The sequence below is a fragment of the Ceratotherium simum genome, chromosome 35 (genome assembly GCF_057802395.1).
Source record: "Ceratotherium simum simum isolate JZ-2026a chromosome 35, ASM5780239v1, whole genome shotgun sequence".
NCBI lineage: Eukaryota > Metazoa > Chordata > Mammalia > Perissodactyla > Rhinocerotidae > Ceratotherium > Ceratotherium simum.
This window is the reverse complement of record NC_141934.1, coordinates 12877980-12899648: the sequence shown is the minus strand read 5'-3', so window position 1 is coordinate 12899648 and position 21669 is coordinate 12877980. Positions and strand designations below refer to the sequence as shown.

The following is a 21669-nucleotide window of genomic DNA, read 5'->3' as shown; positions in this document are numbered from 1 at the left end:
ATGCTGCAATGGATATCCAGGTATATGTGGTTTTGCTCACTCACTCAAGGATCTCTGAGGGCTAGGTCTGAAAAGCAGAACTGCTGGGTCAGAGTCCCCGCCCCCCCGATTTTCTGTTGACCAAACCCTTTGCTTCCTCCCACCTACCACAGAGTTACGAGGAGCAGGAGTTGCTGCGCCTCATCTACTACGGGGGCATCCAGCCTGAGATCCGCAAGGCCGTGTGGCCCTTCCTCCTGGGCCACTACCAGTTCGGGATGACAGAAACAGAAAGGAAGGAGGTTGGTCACCCTCGCTGGCCAGTGGGGTCTTAAGCAACAAAGTACTCTCGAGGTTGGCGGGGCTGGGCTCTGGTCCCGTGGTGAACCAAGGTGGGCAGGGAGGTGTGGGGGAGCCAGGAAGTTGGAGGACAGCGCTGTCCAAGAGAAATACAACACAAGCCACAGGCGTCGTTTTTTGTAATGAGCTTTTTACTTTAAGATAATTATAGATTCACATGCAGTTATAAAAAGTAATGCAGAAAGATCTCATGTCTCCTTTATCTAGTTTCCCCTAGTGGTAAGATCTTGCAAAACTATAGGTCAATATCACAACGGGGGTATTGACATTGGCGCCATATACCAATATTATTCAGACTTCCCGTTTTACTTGTACTCGTGTGTGTGTGTGCGTGTGTGTGTATTTAGTTCGCTACAATTTTATTACAGGTGTAAGTTGGTATATCATCACCACAGTTGACACAGTGAACATTTCCAGTGCTATGAGGGTCCTCATGTTGGCCTTTTATAAGCCACGCCCACCTCCCTCCCTGTCCCTAACTCCTAGCAACCACTAATCTAGTCTCCACTCCTATAATTTAATCATTTCGACAATATTGTATAAATGGAATCATACAATATGTCAGCTTTGGGGATGGACTTTTTCCGCTCTGCATAAATCTCTGGCAATCCATCCAAGTTGTCAATATTTGATTCCTTTTTATGGCTGAGTGGTGCTCCAAGGTATGGGTGCACCACGGTTTGTTTAACTATTCACCTGTTGTTGGTGGATAGGTGGATTGTTTCCAGGTTTTTGGCTCTTATAAATAAAGCTGCAGTGAACATTCATGTACAGGTTTTCATGTGAGCATAAGTTCTCATTTCTCTGGGATCAGTGCTCGAGGGTGCAGTTGCTGGGTCATATGGTGGTCACATGCTTGGTTCTATAAGAAACTGCCAAACGTTTGCGGTGGCTGTACCATTTTATATTCCCACCAGCGATGTATGAGTGATCCGCTCCTGCATCCTCACCAGAGTTTGATGTTGTCACTATTTTTTATGTTAACCACTCAGACAGGTGTGTAATTGACTTTTCACTGTGGTTTTAATTTACATTTCCCAAAGGGCTGGTGATATTGAACGTCTTTTCTCGCGCTTACTTGCCATCTGCGTATCTTCACTGAAATGTGAGCTCACGTCTTCTGTCCATTTTCTACCTGCATTGGTTGTTTTTTTCCTGTTGAGTTTGAGAGTTCTTTATAGACTCTAGATGTTCATTCTTTGTTGGATACGTGGTTTGCAAATATTTTCTCCCAGTCTGTTCCTTGTCTTGTCATCTTCTTAATAGGGTCTTCTACAGAACAAATTTTTAATTTTTTTTTTTTTGTGAGGAAGATCGGCCCTGAGCTAACGTCTGCCAATCCTCCTCTTTTTTTTTTTTTTTTTTGCTGAGGAAGACTGGCCCTGGGCTAACATCTGTGCCCATCTTCCTCCACTTTATATGGGACGCTGCCACAGCATGGCCCGACGAGCGGTGCATTGGTGCACGCCCGGGATCCCAACTGGCAAACCCCAGGCCGCCACAGCGGAGCGCGCACACCCAACCACTTGCGCCACCAAGCCGGCCCCCAAATTTTTAAATTTTTGATGAGGTTCAGTTTATCAATTTTCCCTCGTGGATTATGCTTTTGGTGTCAAGTCTAAGAACTTTTTGGCTAGCCCTAGATCCTGAAGATTTGCTCCAATTTTTTTCTAAAATGTTACCATTTTACATTTTACATTTAAGTCTGCGATCCATCTTGAGTTCACTTTTGTTATCTAGTGTGTCATTTAGGTCCAGGTTCATTTTTCTGCCTGTGGACGTCTAGTTGCTCCAGGCTATCCTTCCCCCATGGAATTGCTTTTGCTTCTTTGTTACAAATCAGTTGGGCATATTAATGTGTCTATTTCTGGGTTCTCCGTTCTGTTCCCTTGATCAAATACCACACTGTAATAGGTAATCTTCAGCTAGTGCCACACTGTCTTGATGACTGTAGTACATATGTAATTTTAAATGTGTTAGTAGTCACATTTTAAAAAGTAAACAGAGGGGCCGGCCCAGTGGTGTAGCGGTTAAGTTCACGTGCTCTGCTTCAGCGGCCCGAGATTCGCTGGTTTGGATCCCGGGCACGCACAGACGCACCGCTTGTCAAGCCATGCTGTGGCGGCGTCCCATATAAAGTGGAGGAAGGTGGGCACGGGTGTTAGCCCAGGGCCAAGCACCTTAGCAAAAAAAGAGGAGAATTGATGGCAGATGTTAGCTCAGGGCTGATCTTCCTCACACACAAAAAAAAGTAAACAGAAACAGAAGCAATTAATATTTTTAGATTTTTTATTTTGCAATAATTATAAGTTCACAAGAAGTTGCACAAATAATACAGAGATCTTGTGTACCTGTCACCCAGCTTCCCCTGTGGAAACATCTTATATAACTAAAGTGCATAACCAAAACCAGGACGTTAACACTGCCATGGTACCACTAGCTATACTACAGACTTTACTAGAATTTTGCCAGTATTTGCATCTGCTCGTGTGCGGGTGTATGTTTGTATGTGTGTGTGTGTGTAGTTATATGTCATTTAATCAAGGTAAAATTAATTTTAATAGTATATTTTATTCAGCCCAATATATGCAACATATTACCATTTCAGCATGTAGTCGATATAAAAATTATTAGTGAGATATTTTACATTCTTTTATTCATACTAAGTTTTCAAAATCCGGTGGTATTTTACACTTAATGTCTGTGTACCACCTGTGCTATTATTTACTAAATATTTGTCCTTAAGTTGATTAAGTAAAAATGTATATAACTTATTTAAAAAGAGATTTTTTTTTAAATTTTGTGTGTGTGTGTGTGTGAGGAAGGTTAGCCCTGAGCTAACAGCTGTTGCCAAGCCTCCTCTTTTTGCTGAGGAAGACTGGCCCTGGGCTAACATCCGTGCCCATCTTCCTCCACTTTATATGTGAGACGCCTGCCACAGCATGGCTTGATAAGTGGTGTGTAGGTCCATGCCCAGGATCTGAACCTGCGAACCCTGGGCCGCCAAAGCAGTGTGCGTGAACTTAACCACTACACCCTGGGCTGGCCCCTTAAAAAGATATTTTATATCCCTGCCATCACTGGAAAACCAATATGACTTGCCATAATAGAAGGAAACTATAAAAATAAATAGAATACGACAGAGTGATATAATTCAGTTCTGCCTAGATCCTGCAGCCTGCCTGAAGCCTGGTCTCTCTTTGCTAAAAAGGGAGAGTGTATTGTGTATATATATGTGTGTGTGTATATATATATATATATAGTGTTAAGAAGGGGTTACACACACAGTAGCACCAGACTGGCCCTTCCTCCCTGGTGTAATCAGAAGAGTTGAAGGAGAGTTGAAAGTGCGTCTCACACTGTGGGTCCATATGATGAGGCCTCGTGCCAGCGAACTGTCTAAAATCATCTTGGTACCAGCATGAGGCCCCTCCATGCCACCCCACACCTGGTGGGCTCCTGGGTAGATAGTAACTGAGAATTTTGGTGTGCCGGGCCCTGTGCTAGGGACTGGGGACTCAGAGGTGCATTAGGTGAGGTTTAGTGGGGGTTGTGCAAAGTCAGATGGAGGCAAACCCAGGGCTGTAAGGGCACATAGGAGGCAGAAGGCTACCTGAATTCTTTGAAGGGATTGCTTTCCAGGCGGGGAGGGTGAGGAAGGGCTTCCAGGCAGAGGGGACGGCAGGAGCAAAGCCCTAGAGAAGACACTTGCATGCTGCAGTGTGTGTGCATTTGTTGGGGAGGGGCGGGAGGGCACGGTGATGTGGGTGGCTAGAACATAAAGGACTAGGGTTGGGGGGCAGCAGTGAGAGGTGGGGCTGGAGAGGAAGCAAGGAGGAAGGCTGCTGAGTGGTGGATGGATAGGAGGGGCCAGGCTGGGACAAGCAAGCCCCGGGAAGGAGGGTCGTCTGCCTCAGGTGGCAGTGGGAATGGGGAGGTGGGCTGCGATGGGTCTTTGGAGGTCGGTGGGAGGGAGCCCCTCAGGACAGGCCCTTGGGCAGGGAGGCCTCAGACTCTCTCTCTGGAAGCCCTGAGTAGCTAAAGGATTCCTCGCCCCTCCCAACCCTGGCGGGGGCAAGCTCCCTGCCCTCTATCTTCGCCTTCCTGCCCCTCCACATCCTCCAATCAGCTTGTCTGCCCCACTCGTGCCCAGAGGTCTGGAAGATTCAGCACCTCAGTTTCCTGGGCTGTGTCACACAGAAACAAGGTGAGCTCCCCACCTCTCTACCGATATCCCACAAGGAAAAAGCTTGAAATCTGTGGCTCTTCTGTAAAGCCATTGCAGTAAGTAAAGGAAGGGGTCAGTTTCATTCATCGTCATGTCCTCAGCTCCTGGCCCCGTGTTAGGCATGTGGGGGGCCCTCAGTTTGGTGAGTGATGGATGGACGAATGGAGCATCTTGCTCATCTTGTGCCCCATCTGCCTAGCTTGGTGCCCAGCACATAGTAGGTACTTATTAAATTAAATGAGCAAGTGGATGAATGAATGAATGAGGAAGAGGAAAAGGGAGGTAATAAAGGAAGGAATCAGTCTTCCCACTTCAGTATCCCTATGGTTTAGTACATTGCCTGGCACAGGGTAGAGGCTCAACAAATATTTGAATGAATGCATGAATGAATGAATGAATGAATAAAAGAAGAAGATAGGAAGGAAGGAAAAATTGAAAGAAAGAAGTAGCCTTGGGGGCCGGCCCTGTGGCTTAGCGGTTAAGTGCGCGCGCTCCACTACTGGTGGCCCGGGTTCAGATCCCTGGCGCGCACCAACCTACCGCTTGTCCGGCCATGCTGAGGCCATGTCCCATAGACAGCAGCTAGCAGCATGTGCAACTATGACATACAACTATATACTGGGGCTTTGGGGGAAATAAGGAGGAGGATTGGCAATAGATGTTAGCTCAGGGCTGATGTTCCTCACAAAAAAAAAAAAAAAGAAGTAGCCTTGCTCACATTTGTGTGTCCCCAGGGCCTAGCCAGTGCCTGGCACACAGTAGGTGCTCAGTTAATGTTTGTTGGATATGACTCCATGAATGTTGGGTGAGTGTCCAGGGCTCAGGGTCCCAGGTCACAGCCACCCTCTTCCGGGTTGGGCTGGCCCTCCGCAGGGGTCCCGGCACTTTGGGTGACCTTGCATCTGCCCTGGCAGGTGGACGAGCAGATTCACGCCTGCTACGCACAGACCATGGCCGAGTGGCTGGGCTGCGAGGCGATCGTGCGGCAGAGGGAGAGGGAGTCGCATGCGGCGGCCCTGGCCAAATGCTCGTCGGGGGCCAGCCTGGACAGCCACCTGCACCGCATGATGCACCGGGACTCCACCATCAGCAATGAGGTAATGGGCAGCTCACCCCAGGGGCCAAGGGGGGCCGGGAAGACCAGGGTCTGCTGGGTGAAGGCTGGGTGTCTGGGGCCTTGGGACAACATCTCACCCCTAGCTTTTCAGTAGAGCCAGACTTAGGAGTCAGACAGACCTGAGTTCGACCTCCAGCCCCACCGTTTCCTAGCTCTGGGGCCTCAAGCCAGCAACTTTACTTCTGGGCCTCGGTTTCCTCATCTATAAAATGGGAACAATCATTTGTATAGGGGAGATTTGTGTGCAGCTCAAACGAGATACTATGTATTAAGCATTCAGCATCAGACTTTCATTTATGCGACAAATGCTTGCTGAGAACCACGTCCTCAATATGTGGACTGTGTGCCGGGTACTGTCAGGAATGTCCCGGAATGTCAGGAATGCTTCAGTGACCAAGTCAGCCATGTCTGTCCTCACAGAGCCTCCAGTTTAGCACCCCACAGCAGGAGCTCAGAAGAAAGTTAATTCTCATCCCCAGTGATGTATCAGTCAGCAGTTGCCACAATAATACTGCGTAACAAACAACCCCAAAGGTCAATGACTTCCAACAATGAACATTTATGTTACTCATGAGTCTGTGCGTCACCCGGGCAGTTCCGCTCACTCTTGTGCCTGCTGTCAGCAGCGGGTGGACTAAAGGGTTTGTAGGTCTTTGCTGGGCTCTCTCACACGTCTGGGGTGACCCGGCTCCACTCCATGTTTCTCACCATCCAGCAGGGGAGCCTGGGCGTGTTCTCGTAGTGGAAGCAGATCATAAAGAGAGAAAGGGGAAATGCACAAGTGCTTTTTAAGCCTCTGCCCTGTTGAGTTTGCTCACATCCCACTGGATGAAACGGGTCACATGGGTAAGCCTAGCACCAGCGTAGGCAGGAACTAGAAGTTACAGGGCAAAAAGAGAAGGGAGAAAAAATCGGACCATAGCGCCACCAGTCACCCGGAGCTGAACTAAAATATTAGCAGGAAGTCTCAAGTACCGAGCACTTATGGGGGTTCGCTAGTTACATGGGTGGGAGGTGGGGGGCCCGGTGGGTGGTGGCCTCGGAGGAGGCTCCAGGGAGCGGGGAGTGAGTCCCCCCCTTTCATTGTACAGATAGGGAGCTGAGGCCCTGAGAGGGGCCTTGCCCAGGTCAGGACGAGAGCTACGATCACACTTGCTGACTCCCACCCCGCAGCCCCTCCTGAGCTGTGCGCAGGGACCCTGAGCAGGGCTGCGGCCTCACCCGCTCCCTCCTGCCCTTTTCTCTCAGTCCTCCCAGAGCTGCAGTTCGGGCCGCCAGAACATCCGCCTGCAGAGCGACTCCAGCAGCGGCACACAGGTGACCCTCCGGAGGCCCCACCCCTCCCCACCCATCCCCCCACCTCTACCCTGGAGTAAAGAGAGCGCAAGTCCATCCTCTGCTGGTCACTGGTGGTTTATTTGTTTTAGCTCTTTATACTAGCATCAAAAATGGAGTTTTTAGTTACACAAGTAATATATGAATCTATTCCCCCATAAAAATATTAAAATATTGCTGAGAAAGCTAAATTTGGCTTTTACCACCCCTAAACCCCACTTGCCCTCCCCAGAAATAACTGCTATCATCAGTTGCTGTCTATCCTTCCAGACCCTTCTGTATGCCTTTACATTCAGTGAAATATGTGGAGAGTATGTAGAAGATATATTGCAATGTTCGATAGTCTTTTTAAATTTTTTAAATAAATGCCATCATATGTATTGTTCAACAACTTGCCATTTCATTCAGTGAAAAGAAATGTTAACTCTGTCTCGCTCAGTATTAAAGAAAAAAGCAAAGTGCAAAAAATGTGCATACTATGTCACTTTTTGTGTAAAAAGAGGAAATACTAATATGTGCATATATTTGCCTCTATTTTCAAAAACAGTGGAAGGACAGACCAGAAACTAATTGAAATGGTTACCTGCGGGGAGGAGACAGGCAGGGAAAGAAGCTACATTTCCCTGAATATACTTTGTTTTCTAGTTTTGACTTAAGTTAGGTAAAGTTTTTAAATAATTTAAAGCCATTTAATCAAAAAGAAATTTAAATAAAAACCAGAAACACATGAAACTAACAGTAAATTAGGTCGGTGATGTAACCATACAGAAGAAATATTTCAAGTGACCTTGGAATATGGTCTTATACGTTCTGTCCTTGATGGAATATGGCCTAAAGACACAGAGGACCACAAATAAATCTTTGAGATGTGTCCTGGAGGCTTTTCTATAATATTTCATATACATCTAACTACTTTTGAAAATTGATCCATAAGAGTCAACCACATGGATGCTTTTCTTAGCCTCTTTCTTATGTTGTTAACTAATTTTTTTCCTTTAAAAGAATTACGTGCTCATAATTTTGTATGATGAAAGATATTCTTCCCCCACTTCAATTCCCTAGTATCCCTTCCTCAGAGCCAACTGCAGTGCTTCTTAGGTTCTTTCTGGATTATTCTATGCCTTTCCATGCATATAGGTCACTTTTTTATTTTTCACAAATGGGAGCATGTATTTTACCTTGTCTGCCTCACTCTTTTTACTGACTATATAGTATTCCACTGCATGCGTGTTCCGTGCTTGAACCAATCCATTGTTGATGGATATTTAGGTTACTGCTGGAGACAGCACCACAGTGGACATCCTAGTCCATCTGTCTTTGTGCACTTTGTCTTCAGGTGTTTGAGTCTGTGGACGAGGTGGAGCAGGTGGAGGCAGAAGGCAGGTTGGAGGAGAAACAGCCCAAGATCCCCAATGGGAACCTGGTGAATGGCACCTGTTCCCCCGACTCCGGCCATCCTTCCTCCCACAACTTCTCCTCGGGCCTCTCAGAGCACTCGGAGCCCAGCCTGAGCACGGAAGACAGTGTCATGGATGCCCAGCGAAGCGCCCCCCTAATGGTTCGACCGAGGGACAGCAGCGTGGATGACGGGCAGAGCAGCGAGGCCACCACTTCCCGGGACGAGGCCCACCGCGAGGAGCTGGCCGTGCAGGACAGCCTGGAGAGCGACCTGCTCGCCAACGAGAGCATGGACGAGTTCATGTCCGTCACTGGCAGCATGGACGTGGCCCTGCCTGAAAAGGAGGGCGCCGCCATGGAGGGCTGGGCGGGCAGCGAGGTGGAGAAGCGTAGCCAGGTGGATGGTGAAGACGACCTCTCAGAGGAGCCTGAGATGGAGAGCCTCTTCCCTGCCCTGGCTTCTCTGGCCGTGACCACTTCTGCCAACAACGAAGCATCCCCCGTGTCTTCTAGCGGCGTCACTTACTCCGTGAGTCACAGGACTCTCCTCCACTCAGTTTTCTGTAGCGGCGGGAGGGTGGGGGTGTCCCATAAACCTCAGTTACCCAGAACGACCTCTGGTTCACGGCGTTTTCTCCATCACGGGGAATACACCATAGAAACCCATTTGGGAGAGAAGATAATATGATACTTAAAGAACACAGGCTTTGTAGTCAGACAGTCCTGGGTTCAAATCCCAGCTTAAGCATGTCACTATGTTTCCAAGCCTCAGTTTCCACCCATCTAGTACCTTCCTTCCTGTGTTGTTTTCAGAATTAGTGAGTCAGATCGTCTGTGCCTGGCACAGAGTGAGCACTTGATCACTGGAGCCTTGATGAAGAGCATCTTGCTTTACGCTTGGGTCCAGTATCTTTTAAGTATTCGAATTTACTTTCTTGCCAAAAAATTCAAGCCAAAGGGTGTCAGCTAAAAGGGACGTTTTCTGAGCCAGGTGTCGTGTGTCCATTTTCTTTTCAAGAACTTGCTATTACTGTTGAAGATAAACATGCCCACAGTTTAATGAGTCAAACACTCAGACAAGGCTGGATACGAAAACCAGAAGGTGTCTGCCCCCCCTACTCCCATTTAGCCCCCCAGAGGCAACAGCAGTTACCCAGATTATCTGGTGTTGACCCCATGTCTGTAAATAACATACTCGTATTGCTATTTCTTGATCTTTTTTCGTTTTTCTTCAGTTTTAGACATTATCTATTGACTCCCCACTATGAGAGACGAGGGTTTAGTCTTCTTCCTTCCCCCACCACCATGCCCTCACCACACGAGTGAAACCTTCCCAATCTCCGTCCATCCTACATAGTTATAATAATTTTAGTTAAATGACTATTCGGTGTTTACATTAGTATAATGATATAATGTATACACTGTGGAGTAAGCTGTATTTATTTTTTCTTTCCTGCAAAGCAATTGTTTTCCTATATGTGTTTGCATTTTCTTGTCTGTTTTCTTTTTCTTAGTTTGCTATAAATATATCATGAATTCACCCCTTGCAAACTCTTGGCCAGTTTTCTAAGTCTCTTGTGAAACACGCAGACACCTCGGGTTTTCTACTCATTTTGTGTGTCTAAAGAATTCCCTCCAGGAGCCTCTGGCCTTCCCCAGCCCGTGTAACCTGATGGAAAGCTGTTGTAGGTCATTCTCCATCATCATCTTGAGGTTACTTTTGCTTTTCTCCTGTTTCCTATATCTCACGTCTCTCTGTTTCTTAGTTTACTCCCTTGTTTACATGGAGCACATACCTCAGTAGCCTTCACACTTTTTGTTTGTCATTCGTTCTTACGTCTCAGGCTCTTGTCTGAGATAACTGTCTTTCTGTGTGGACTACGTTCCTTAGAATTCTCTTTAGCAAGGTCTCTCTTATTTTGTGTCTGTCTTGAGAGGCCTCCATTTTGCCTTCATTCTTGAAAGATATTTTCACTGAATATGCAATTCTAGATTAGTTATTTTCTCTCGGTACTTTGAATAGGATTCCATTATCCTCTGAATTTCATTGCTGCTGTCAAGAAGTCAGGCGTCTATCTAATTGTCATCCCTTTAAAGACGTCTGCTTTTCTGTTTGGCTACTTTTAAGATTCTCTTTTTGGTATTGTATGTCATTATGTGTCTAGGTGGGGATTTCTTTTTCTATTTTCAGACTAGTGGTTTGTTGGGCTTTATGCATCTGCAAACTGGTGTATTTAGTAAGTTCTGAAAAATTCCCATGTATTCTTTATTCAGCTGTTGCTACTTCCGAATTTTTTCTCTCCTGTAGCTCTGGTTAAATGTTTGTTAGATCTTCTCACGCTATCCTCCACGTATATTGCTTCTCTTTCATTTTGTCATCTCTTCGTCCCTCTGTGCTAGATTCTGGGTAGTTTCTTTAGGTCTCTTTTCAATTCACTAATTCTCTCTTTGGTAGTGTCTGATTTCCTGTCACAGGTCTCTAGTAAGTTTTCAATATGTTTTTTAAAGTTTTATTTGGCTTTTCCTCAAATATGCTATAAAATGGTTGCTTGATTGTTTTATAGTCTCTTGCTCTCTATTTTTAATCTCTTTTTTTATTCCTTTAAAATGTTAAACATAACATTTTATATTCCATTCCTGATCATTCTAATACCTGAAGCCCTTGTGGATCTGATTCTGCTCTCTGGTGTTTATCCACGTCTTTCTCTGAGTGTTTTGTGATTTTTTAACTTGAGCTCATATATCTTGGAACTTTGTTGCATTATTTGAGGCCCAGGTGGAAGGCAGATTCCTCAAGAGAGAGTTTTCTTCTGCTTCTTCCTAGTAACCAAGGGCATAACCAACCTGAGATCACTGTAAAATAAATTCTCTGCTCTTTCAGACTGCCTAGGTGGTAAGAATTTTGGTTATCAACCTACGTAAGTTATAAACCTGATTTGAGGCTGTTAGTTATCCAGGGAGATACCTTTTACACTTAATTTGGCACATGTATTCAAGACGGGCAATTGCTCTTGAGACCCCAGGATGTGAGTCTTTTTTTCTAGGTTTCCCTTGCTGGGGTGTGGCTCTTTGGGGCTCTGCCTTAATGTGGGAAAGTCCTCTTAGACTCCTTACTTGGGAGGGGGGCACCACAACCATGAAATCCCTATTTGGCAGCTTCCCTCAAGGCGAAAGCCAGCTTTGGTATTTTCTTGCCTTTCTGGGTCAAGTTTTGTCCTTTAAATGTTCCTTATTTTCTTGCCCCATCGTAGAGCCATTTCATCAGGACTGTTGGGTCAAGGCGCCCTGTCCAGCCTGTTGCCAGAACTGGACTTCTGTTCAATTCTTCCATTCTTCTCGTCCAGTTTCCAGCAGAGAAGGATGCCCTTCCAGCCACAGTTTTAACTCTCTCTTACTTTCTTCATCTGTAAAATGGGGATAATAATTCTGTGCACCTCATAGGATTGTTTTGTTGTATAAAGGAAAAACATAAAAAGAATTTTCATCCTGCAAAGTGAAAGAGGTTTTCTCAGAACACAATGATGACGACAACATTAAACACCCGACTGGTTCGGGTAGAGGCCGCTCTTTTCAGTGAGGACAGGAGGGGGTGAGGAGGAGGAGAGAGCATTTCTGGAGGCGTTGGGGTGTAACTGTTCTTTCCTCCCCTCCCGGGGCCCACAGCCGGAGCTGCTGGACCTGTACACGGTGAACCTGCACCGCATCGAGAAGGACGTGCAGAGGTGCGATCGCAACTACTGGTACTTCACGCCCGCCAACCTGGAGAAGCTGCGCAACGTCATGTGCAGGTGGCCGGGGCGGGGCCCTGGGGCTGGAGGGGATGGCAGAGGCGGCAGAGCTGGGGGCTGCAGGGGGCCAGCTGGGACTGCAGCCTCTGCAGCTGGCACCATGCCCACCGTGAATCTTCTTCCAGCCCACGCTGACGAGAATAGAGCAATCATAGTAATGGTAATGGTAGAGAACATTTATTAAGCACTGACTGCATACCAGGCACTATCCCGAGCCCTTTTCTAACATCATTCCACTTTGTCCTCACAACACCCCTATGAAGCAAGTATCACCCCCTTTCACAGGTGAGGAAATGGAGGCTCGGGGGGTTCCACGCCTCGCTCAGAGTCCCCCAGCTGGGCAGCGGCCAAGGGGGAACTCATACCCACGTCTCTCGGGCTCTAGAATCTGTGCTTTATTTCTTTAAGCCAAGATCTGGTTCTACGTATTACTTTTCATTAAATGCTAAATATTTTATTTCTTAAAATATGATACTAACCCATGCTTCTTAAAAATCTGAATCAACCAAGGAAATCAGAGGTTTATAAGGTGTAAAGAGAAGCTTCTTCCATATCCACTCATTAATGCCACTCACCCAGAAGAAGAGACTCCTGCTAACAATTTAATGACTATCTTCCCAAGCCATCTGTATATATATGATATATATATAAAACATAATAGATAGTATATTATATAATATATATTGCATAATATAATATGAATGCACGTTTTGATATTGTTTTTAATTTTTACCTGTGTGGGATGACACTATAAACTGTTTTTCTACAAGCAGCTTTTTCCACTCAGCAATACATCCTGGGCATCCTTCCAGGCTACTCTAACTCGGGGGTTCACAAACTACGACTACGGCCCACGGGCCTGTTTTTGTAAATAAAGTTTTATTAGCACCCAGCCATGTCCATTTGTTTGCACATCATCTCCGATTGGTGCAGCAGAGTTGAGTACTTGAGACAGAGAACATAGAGCCTACAAAGCTGAAAATAATTATCTGGACCTCCCAGAAAAGGTTTGCCAACCCCCAGTCTACCTCATTCTTCTTAGTAAACACCATCTCTTTACTATTCTGTCTTACAGTCTCCCAGGCAATCTCTGCCTCTCAAAATTTAGTCTAGGAGATACAAATACAATTAACTTTAATATAGTATGTTACACTAAAATGAAAAAATGCTAAGGCAGAAGGAAAGATAGACTGACTTTTGCCTGGTTATGGCATCAGGAGAAATCATGGAAGGCCTCACAGAGGTGGTGACCTTCAAGTTGGACTTTGGCAAAATTAGGAGAAAGTGAAGAAACCATTTGGCATACAGGTTAGGAGCACATACCCTGGGGTTAGGCTGCCTGGTTTCAAATCCTGCCCCTGCCATTTATTATTAGGTATATGACTTGATGCATGTCACTTATCTCTCTGTGCCTCAGTCTCTTCATCTGTGAAATGGGATAATAATATTTTGAGAATTAAATGATGCAATACTTGTAGAGTAGGCTAAGCATAGAGTAAATGCTCAGTAAATAATAGCTATTATTATTAAGGGGCAGATGGGAATTCCAGACAGAGGGAACTGCTAGGGCAAAAACACAGGGACATGAATGTTGCTTTATTTGTACAAAGGTAAACACCTCAGTGTGGCCGGAGAGGAAGAAGTACTGGGAAGTGATGGGTAAAGCTGTGAAGATGGATTGAGAGGAGAGTATGGATGCCGTGTACCCCCGGTTAAGGAGTTTGAACATTGTCCTGTCACACAGTGGGGAGCCTGTGAAGGTGTTTGAACATGCAGTGGCCTCCTTGAGCTGGACTTTAGGAAGGCCATCCTGGTGGCTGAGCGTAGGATGATGGAAGAGTGAGACTGGGGATGGCGATACAGGCAGGAGGTTGAGGGAGTGAGTGAACCAGGGTGGAGGGAAAGGAGAAGTGGGTGGGAGAGGCAGGTCGTGGGTGCCATCACTGGACCCCTTGTGTCTCCTCTTAGCTACATCTGGCAACACATTGAGATCGGCTATGTCCAGGGCATGTGTGACCTCCTGGCTCCACTGCTGGTCATTCTGGATGATGGTGAGTGTGTCCTCCTCCCACCAGGGCTGGGGGTGCAGTTTCCTTCCTACTGCAGAGGAGGGGGGATCAACCTTACTTTGTGATTCCTCAGAATGGGTCCGTGCAGGTGCTCAGAAGACCTGTCTGATGAACACATCAAGGTCTTGGTGAAATAGAAAGTCCTCATGTTCCATGTTGGCCAGCACTTATTTACAGGTGCCCAGCACCCAGCCAGGTCTTTGCTGGCCACTGATTATACAAACATGAATGAGAACAAAAAAAAACTCAGATCCTGAGGTCTTCACTGGTGAATTCTACCAAACACATGAAGGAGAATTAATACCAATTCTTTACAAACTCTTCCAAAAATAAAACAGGAGGGAACACATCCCAACTCATTCTGTGAGGCCAGTCATTATATGAGGACCCATTGGTACCCTGATACCAATACTAGACAAAGACATCACAAGAAAAGTGAACTATAGACCAATATCCTTTATGAATATAAAGGGAAAACTCCTCAACAAAATACTAGCAAACTGAATCCAGCAAGATGTAAAAAGGATTATATACCCTGACCAAATAGGATTTATCCCAGGAATGCAAGGCTGGTTCAATGTATGAAAATCAGTGAGTGTAATTAACCACATTAATAGAATAAAGGATAGAAACCACATGATCATCTCAATTGACAAGGAAATGGCATGTCACAAAATTCAACACCCTTTCATGATAAAAACGCTCAACAAACTAGGACTAGAAGTAAACTTCCTCCACATGATAAAAGGCATCTATGAGAAACCTACAGCTAGTTCATACTCAACGGTGAAAGACTGAATGCTTTCCCCCTAAGCCCAGGAATAAGACAAGGATGTCCACCTTTGTCACAGAAGGTTCTAGCCAGGGCACTTAAGGAAGAAAAAGAAAGAAAAGACATCCAGATTGGAAAGGAAGTAAAACCATCTCTATTTGCAGATGACATGATCTTGCCAATAGAAAATCCTAAGGAATCAAAAAAACATATTAGAGAGCCAGCCCCATGGCTTAGCGGTTAAGTGCGCACGCTCCGCTACTGGCGGCCCGGGTTCGGATCCCGGGCGCGCACCGACGCACCGCTTCTCCGGCCGTGCTGAGGCCACGTCCCACATACAGCAACTAGAAGGATGTGCAACTATGACATACAACTATCTACTGGGGCTTTGGGGGAATAAAAGGAGGAGGATTGGCAATAGATGTTAGCTCAGAGCCGGTCTTCCTCAGCAAAAAGAGGAGGATTGGCACGGATGTTAGCTCAGGGCTGATCTTCCTCACACACACACACAAAAATATATATATATATACATTAGAACTAATAAACAAGTTCAGCAAGGTTGCGGGATACGAGGTCTATGTACAAGTCATTGTATTTCTATACAACTTCAATGAACAACCCAAAAATGAAATTAGGAGAGCAATTCCATTGACAGTAGCATCTAAAAGAAGAAAATACTTATGAATAAATTTAACCCAAGAAGTGCAAGAATTTTACTCTAAAAACTACAAAACATCATTGAAAGAAATTAAAGATCTAAATAAATGGAAAGATCTCATGTTCTTGGGTCAGAGGACCTAGTATTGTTAAGATGGCAATACTCTCCAAATTGCCCTAGATTCCATGCAATACCTATCAAAATCTCAGCTGCCTTTTTTTTTTTGCAAAAATTGACAAGCTGACCCTAAAATTTATATGGAAATTCAAGGGACCAAGAAAAGCCAAATCAATTTTGAAAAAGCAAAAAAGTTAAAGGACACACTCTTCCCCATTTCAAAACCTACTACAGAGTTACAGGAATCAAGACGTGGTACTTCCATAAGGATAGACATGTAGATCAATGCAACAGAATTGAGAGTCCAGAAATAAGCCCTTACATTTATGGTCAGTTGACTTTGACAATATGCCAAGACATTTCAACTCTCAGGAAAGAATAGTCTTTTCAACATATGATACTGAAACAACCAGATAACCACATATACAAGATCAAAGTTGGGCTCCTACTTCACACTATATACAAAAATACTAACTCAAAATGGACCATAGACCTAAATGTAAGAGCTAAAACTATAAAATTATTAGAAAAGAAATGTAGGCATAAATCTTTGTGACCTTGGACTAGACAATGGTTTCTTAGATGTGACATCAAAAGCATAAAGTGACAAAATTAAAAATAGATAAATCAGGCTTCATCAAAATTAAAAACTTTTGTGCTTCAAAAGACACCATAAGGAAAATAAAGAGAACCCAAAGAATGGAAGAAGATATTTGCAAATCACATATATAATAGGGGACTTGTATCCACAATATATAAAGAACTCTCACAATTCAACAATTAAAAGATAAAGGATCTAATTAAAAATGGGCAAAAGGTTTGAATAGACACTTCTCAATCAAATAGAAGATATACAAGTGGCCAATAAGCACATTAAAAGATGCTCAACATCTTTAGTCATTAGGGAAGTGCAAATCAAAACCACAGTGAGATAGCACTGCATATCCACTAAGATGGCTAGAATCAAAACAACAGAAACTAACAAGTGTTAGTGAGGATATGGAGAAATCAGAGCCCTCATATGTTGCTAGTGGGATTGTAAAATGGTTCAGCCACTTTGGAAAACAGTTTGGTAGTTCCTCATAATGTTAAACACGGAGTTACCATATGACACAGCAGTTCCATTTGTAGGTATATTCCCAAGAGAAATGAAAACATGTGTTCCTACAAATGCTTGTACATGAATGTTCATAAGAGCATTATTCATAATAGCCAAAAAGTAGAAACAACCCAAATGTCCATCAGTGGATGAATGTATAAAAAATGTGGTAGATCCATATAATGGAATATTATTTTGCAAAAAAAAAAAATGATCTGATACAGCTACAGTGTGGATGAACTTTGAAAACACTATGCTAAGTGAAAGAAGCCGGGCACAAAAGACCACGCATTGTGTGATTCCATTTATATGAAATGTCCAGAACAGGCAACTCTGCAGAGACGGAAAGTAGACTAGTGGTTGACCGGGACTGGGGCGAGGGAAATGGGTAATACTGCTGATGTATACGGGGGTTTCTTTTGGGGGTGATGAGACTGTTCTGAAATAAAACAGTGATGATTTCTGCACAACTGTGAATACACTAAAATCACTGAGTTGTACATTTAAAGGGATGAATTTTATTGTACGTGAATCTCAATAAGGCTGTTAAAAATGAGGAGCATAACTCCCTACTCTTTAGACCTGGCTGTGCATAATGACTTCCTTCCCGTAAGTTCAGGACAGAAGCACGTGGAGGATGAGAGAACGTATACAGAGGAGAAACCTCACGAACCCTGGCTCGGCCCCGTGACCAAGGTCAACATCAACAACCATAAATCCCGTTGGTAGTATCTACCCTTGATCTGATGTGATTAGAATGGCACGTTACCTATGTGGTCTTTCTCCCAATAACCCATAATCCCAATCTTACCATGAGAAAAACATCAGATGAATTCCAGTAGAGAGGCTTCCTATAGAATGCCTGACAAGTACTCTTCAAAACTGTTAAGGTCATCAAAAACAAGGAAAGTAGGGGAAACTGTATGACATATATGGAAAGAAACATGACACGTTATGTGTATTGTGTTATCCTGGATCGGTTCTTGGAACGGAAAAGAGACATTAGGTGAAAACTATGGACCTTAGTTAATAATGTATCATCCGTGGGTCATTAATTGTAACACCTGTACCATACTAATGTAAGAAGTTAGTAATAGGGGAAACTGGGTGTGGGGTATGTGGAAACTCTCTCTACTCTCTTCTCAATTTTTCTGTAAATCTAAATTGTTCTAAAAAACAAAATCTCAAAAAAAAAAAAAAAAGAGAGAGAATGAGATCCTACTGTGGCTTGGAAACCTTCCAGTCTTGTGTAGCGTTCCCCAAAGTTACCAGATGTTAAGGGAAGAAAAGGTACCATTTTCAAATAAAGTTTTTTAAACACTGGGTTAAATAATATGAAGCAGGACCTCATATTACAGGACTTCTCAGAGCCTTTACTTTCTTAATATATGTAGTGACTCACTAAACAGCATTTCCCAATGTTATTTGACCCTTTCTTTGCATAATGCCTATAAGCGCCCTTCCAGTATTGACAATTGCTGTTTGAATACAGTGGTTCCCAGATTTGAGAATTTCATGACCCAGTAGAATTTCAAAAAAGAAGAAAAAAGTTTGTGACCAAGAAAACATTGTCAACTTGTTATTATAGCAAATAGAGGTCTTTGAGAAAGAGCATCTGCTGTCACCATCATTTTCTATAAGCAAGGATATTTGAACACCTCTAAGGTGGGAAGTATGTAATTAATTTGATTGGAGTCCATCCCTCAAAGTGGAATGCCCTGGCACTTCATTGTCCTTATGTTTCTCATTTGGCTGTGGACTTGGTGAACCAGCTCCAGGCCTTAGCCCATCACCCTGGGAGCGGGCTCCTTGGGCAGTGGCAGAGTTGACTGCTTCTCCCATGCTCTTTCCCCAGAGGCCCTTGCCTTCAGCTGCTTCACGGAGCTCATGAAGAGGATGAACCAGAACTTCCCCCACGGAGGCGCCATGGACACGCACTTTGCCAACATGAGGTCACTCATCCAGGTATGACCCAGTCCTACTCAAAATATAACTTATTCCAGCTCAGCCCAGTGGACGTCAAGTCAACTTCGTATCCAAACCTAGTTTAACTAAACTCAGTAACTCAGTCCTGCTTGACTCCATTCAACCCAACTCAGCCCAGCTGAATTCAACTCAAAAATCAATTCAACTCACCCTCTGAATTGAAGTAAAAAAACTCAATTCATCTCAAACTTAACAACTCAAATCAACTCGACTAGATTCATTCTCACTCAGCATTTACTCAGTCCAGGCACTGTGACTACAACAAGGAACAAGACATGGCCCTCACCCTTAAAAGGATGTTGGATTGTATTGGTCCTTTTCCTCAAGGTAATGTTTGCATATATTTCACACACACACACCTTTATTGAGATATAATTCACATACTGTAAAATTCACCCTTTTTAAATGTACAATTCAGTGGTTTTTAGAATATTCAGAGTTGTGAGACCATCATCACTATCTAATTTCGGAACGTTTTTGTCACCCCAAAGTGAAACCCCATACCCATTCACGTCACTCCCTCTCCCCAGCCCTCAACAACTACTAATCTACCTTCTGTCTCTATAGATTTACCTGGACATTTCATATAAATGGAATCATGCCATCTTTGTCCTTTTGTGTCTAGCTTCTTTCATTCAGCGTATTGTTTTCAAGGTTCATCCATGTTGTAGGATGTATCAGTACATAATTTCTTTTTGTTGCCAAGTAATTTTCCATCGCGTGGATATACCACATTTTGTTTATCCATTCATCTGTTGAAGGACCTTTGGGTTCTTTCCACTTTTTGGCTACTATAGATAATGCTGCTGTGCACATTTATGTACTAGTTTTGATGTGGACGTGTTCTCATTTCTCTTTAGGGACATAGTAGGAGTGTAATTGCACCTGCACAATTTTACATCCCCACCAGCAACACATGAGGATTCCAGTTTCTTTACATCCTCGCCAACACTGTGTTGTCTGTCATTTTCGTTATAGCCATGCTAGGGGGTGGGAAGCGGTCTCTCGTTGTGGTTTTGATTTGCACTTCCCGAATGATTAGTGATGTTGAGCATCTCTCCTGTGCCTGTTGGCCATTTGCATATCTTCTTTGGGGAAACGACTGAGTTGGGTTGAGCTAGGCTGATTTCCACTTCAAATCCCTCGCCCGTTTTTTGACTCCACCTGCTTGTTAAGGGCTGTGCGTATGGTGTCTGGTGTGGTGATGTGCCCTCATGTATTCAGCTGTCCCCTCTGGTCAGGCCCTTCCCAGGAAGCTGATGCCTACCTTTCCTCCCCCTGACAGATCCTGGACTCGGAGCTCTTTGAGCTGATGCATCAGAACGGGGACTACACGCACTTCTACTTCTGCTACCGCTGGTTCCTGCTGGATTTCAAGCGAGGTACAGACTTCAAACTGGGGCCTTGTTCCCAGCCTCTTTGCAGCTGAACCTCAGGGGAAAAGAAACCATGGAGGTGAGGCTGGGGGGTGTTGGAGCAAAGCCAGCAGAAGAGAGTAGCACCCGTTTATTGAGTTCTAACGATCAGTTCACCTACCTTACCTTGCAACGACACTATGCAGTAGGTATTGTTACAGTCCCCATTCTACAGATGAGGAAACTAAGGCTGAGAAGAATTAAATTCAGAGCTAGGGATAGTAGAGCCAGGATCTGAGCCCCCCTCTGTCTCCCTCCCAAGCCCAGTTCCCTTCCATTCTATTAGGCTGCTTATCAGAGCAAGAACTCGGAAGCCCATGGAGCGTGTTTCACAGTCACTTAGAAATGACGTACAACACACTACATTGCTATTGTGCAAATTTGGGGTGATGCTAATAATAATATCTAACATGTGTGGAGGTGTTTATTAAGTGCCAGGCACTGTGCTGGGCTGTGTCTATGTGTTGTCTCTTTAGTTCTTTACTTCTGTCGGCATTACCCCACTTACAGACGAGGAAAGGGAGAGACTTATGGAGGGGAAGTAGCTAGCCCAGGGTCGCCTTGCTGATAAGTGATGGAGCTGGATTCAGACTGGGTTTATTGGACATAAGGAGCCTTGCTCTTAACCATAGCTCCGTTCTATCTCTTTCCTAGACCCAGAGGTGGCAGCCAGCTCTGTCTGTGTGCAGAGGGAAGGGGAGATACCCCCCTGGGTGCTAAAGGAGCTGGAGGGTGCAGGGAGGGAGGGGAACCCTGGTTAAGAGGCAGGGCAGGGGCAGGCCAGTGTAAACCAAGCCTGTACGTGTTCACTTCCTCTACTTTTCGAGAATGCCAGAGCTGGAAACTGAGAACCCACCTGGTTTGCATAGCCTGTTCTACAGATGGGGAAAACTGAGGCTTCTGATGGTGAGGTGACAGAGTCCAGGTCTCCTGCCTCCTGGCCTGAGCTCTGTTCGCCACACCAGGACACGAGCTCAGAGCACAGCTGGCCTGGGATTTTCCCAGAGCTCCGTGAGCTCTGTGGCTAACCCTCCACATCCGTGTGTGTGTTGGTGTCTCGGCAGAACTCATCTATGATGACGTCTTCTCCGTCTGGGAGACCATCTGGGCAGCCAAGCACGTCTCGTCCGCCCACTACGTCCTGTTCATCGCGCTGGCTCTGGTGGAGGTCTACCGTGACATCATCCTGGAGAACAACATGGATTTCACAGACATCATCAAATTCTTTAATGGTACCCACATCATCAGGGTCTCGTCTGAGGGGTGCAGGCTTCTGGAAGGGTCCTTCCTGGGGCCCAGGGGCGGGTGGAGACTCACTGAGATGGATGCACAGTGAAGGGGTGCAGGG

At 44.9% G+C, this 21669-nt stretch overlaps 1 protein-coding gene across 1 annotated transcript in view; it reads left to right on the top strand.

Moving 5' to 3' along the window:
- The window catches only part of SGSM1 (small G protein signaling modulator 1), a 92467-nt gene that overhangs the window by 66010 nt on the left and 4788 nt on the right, over window positions 1–21669 (top strand). The window contains exons 16-24 of the mRNA XM_087423594.1: window positions 153–281; window positions 5482–5664; window positions 6933–7001; window positions 8356–8946; window positions 12081–12205; window positions 14174–14256; window positions 18776–18885; window positions 20192–20288; window positions 21386–21553. Coding sequence (XP_087279720.1) covers window positions 153–281; window positions 5482–5664; window positions 6933–7001; window positions 8356–8946; window positions 12081–12205; window positions 14174–14256; window positions 18776–18885; window positions 20192–20288; window positions 21386–21553 — 1555 coding nt within the window. The remainder of the gene's footprint in view (window positions 1–152; window positions 282–5481; window positions 5665–6932; window positions 7002–8355; window positions 8947–12080; window positions 12206–14173; window positions 14257–18775; window positions 18886–20191; window positions 20289–21385; window positions 21554–21669) is intronic.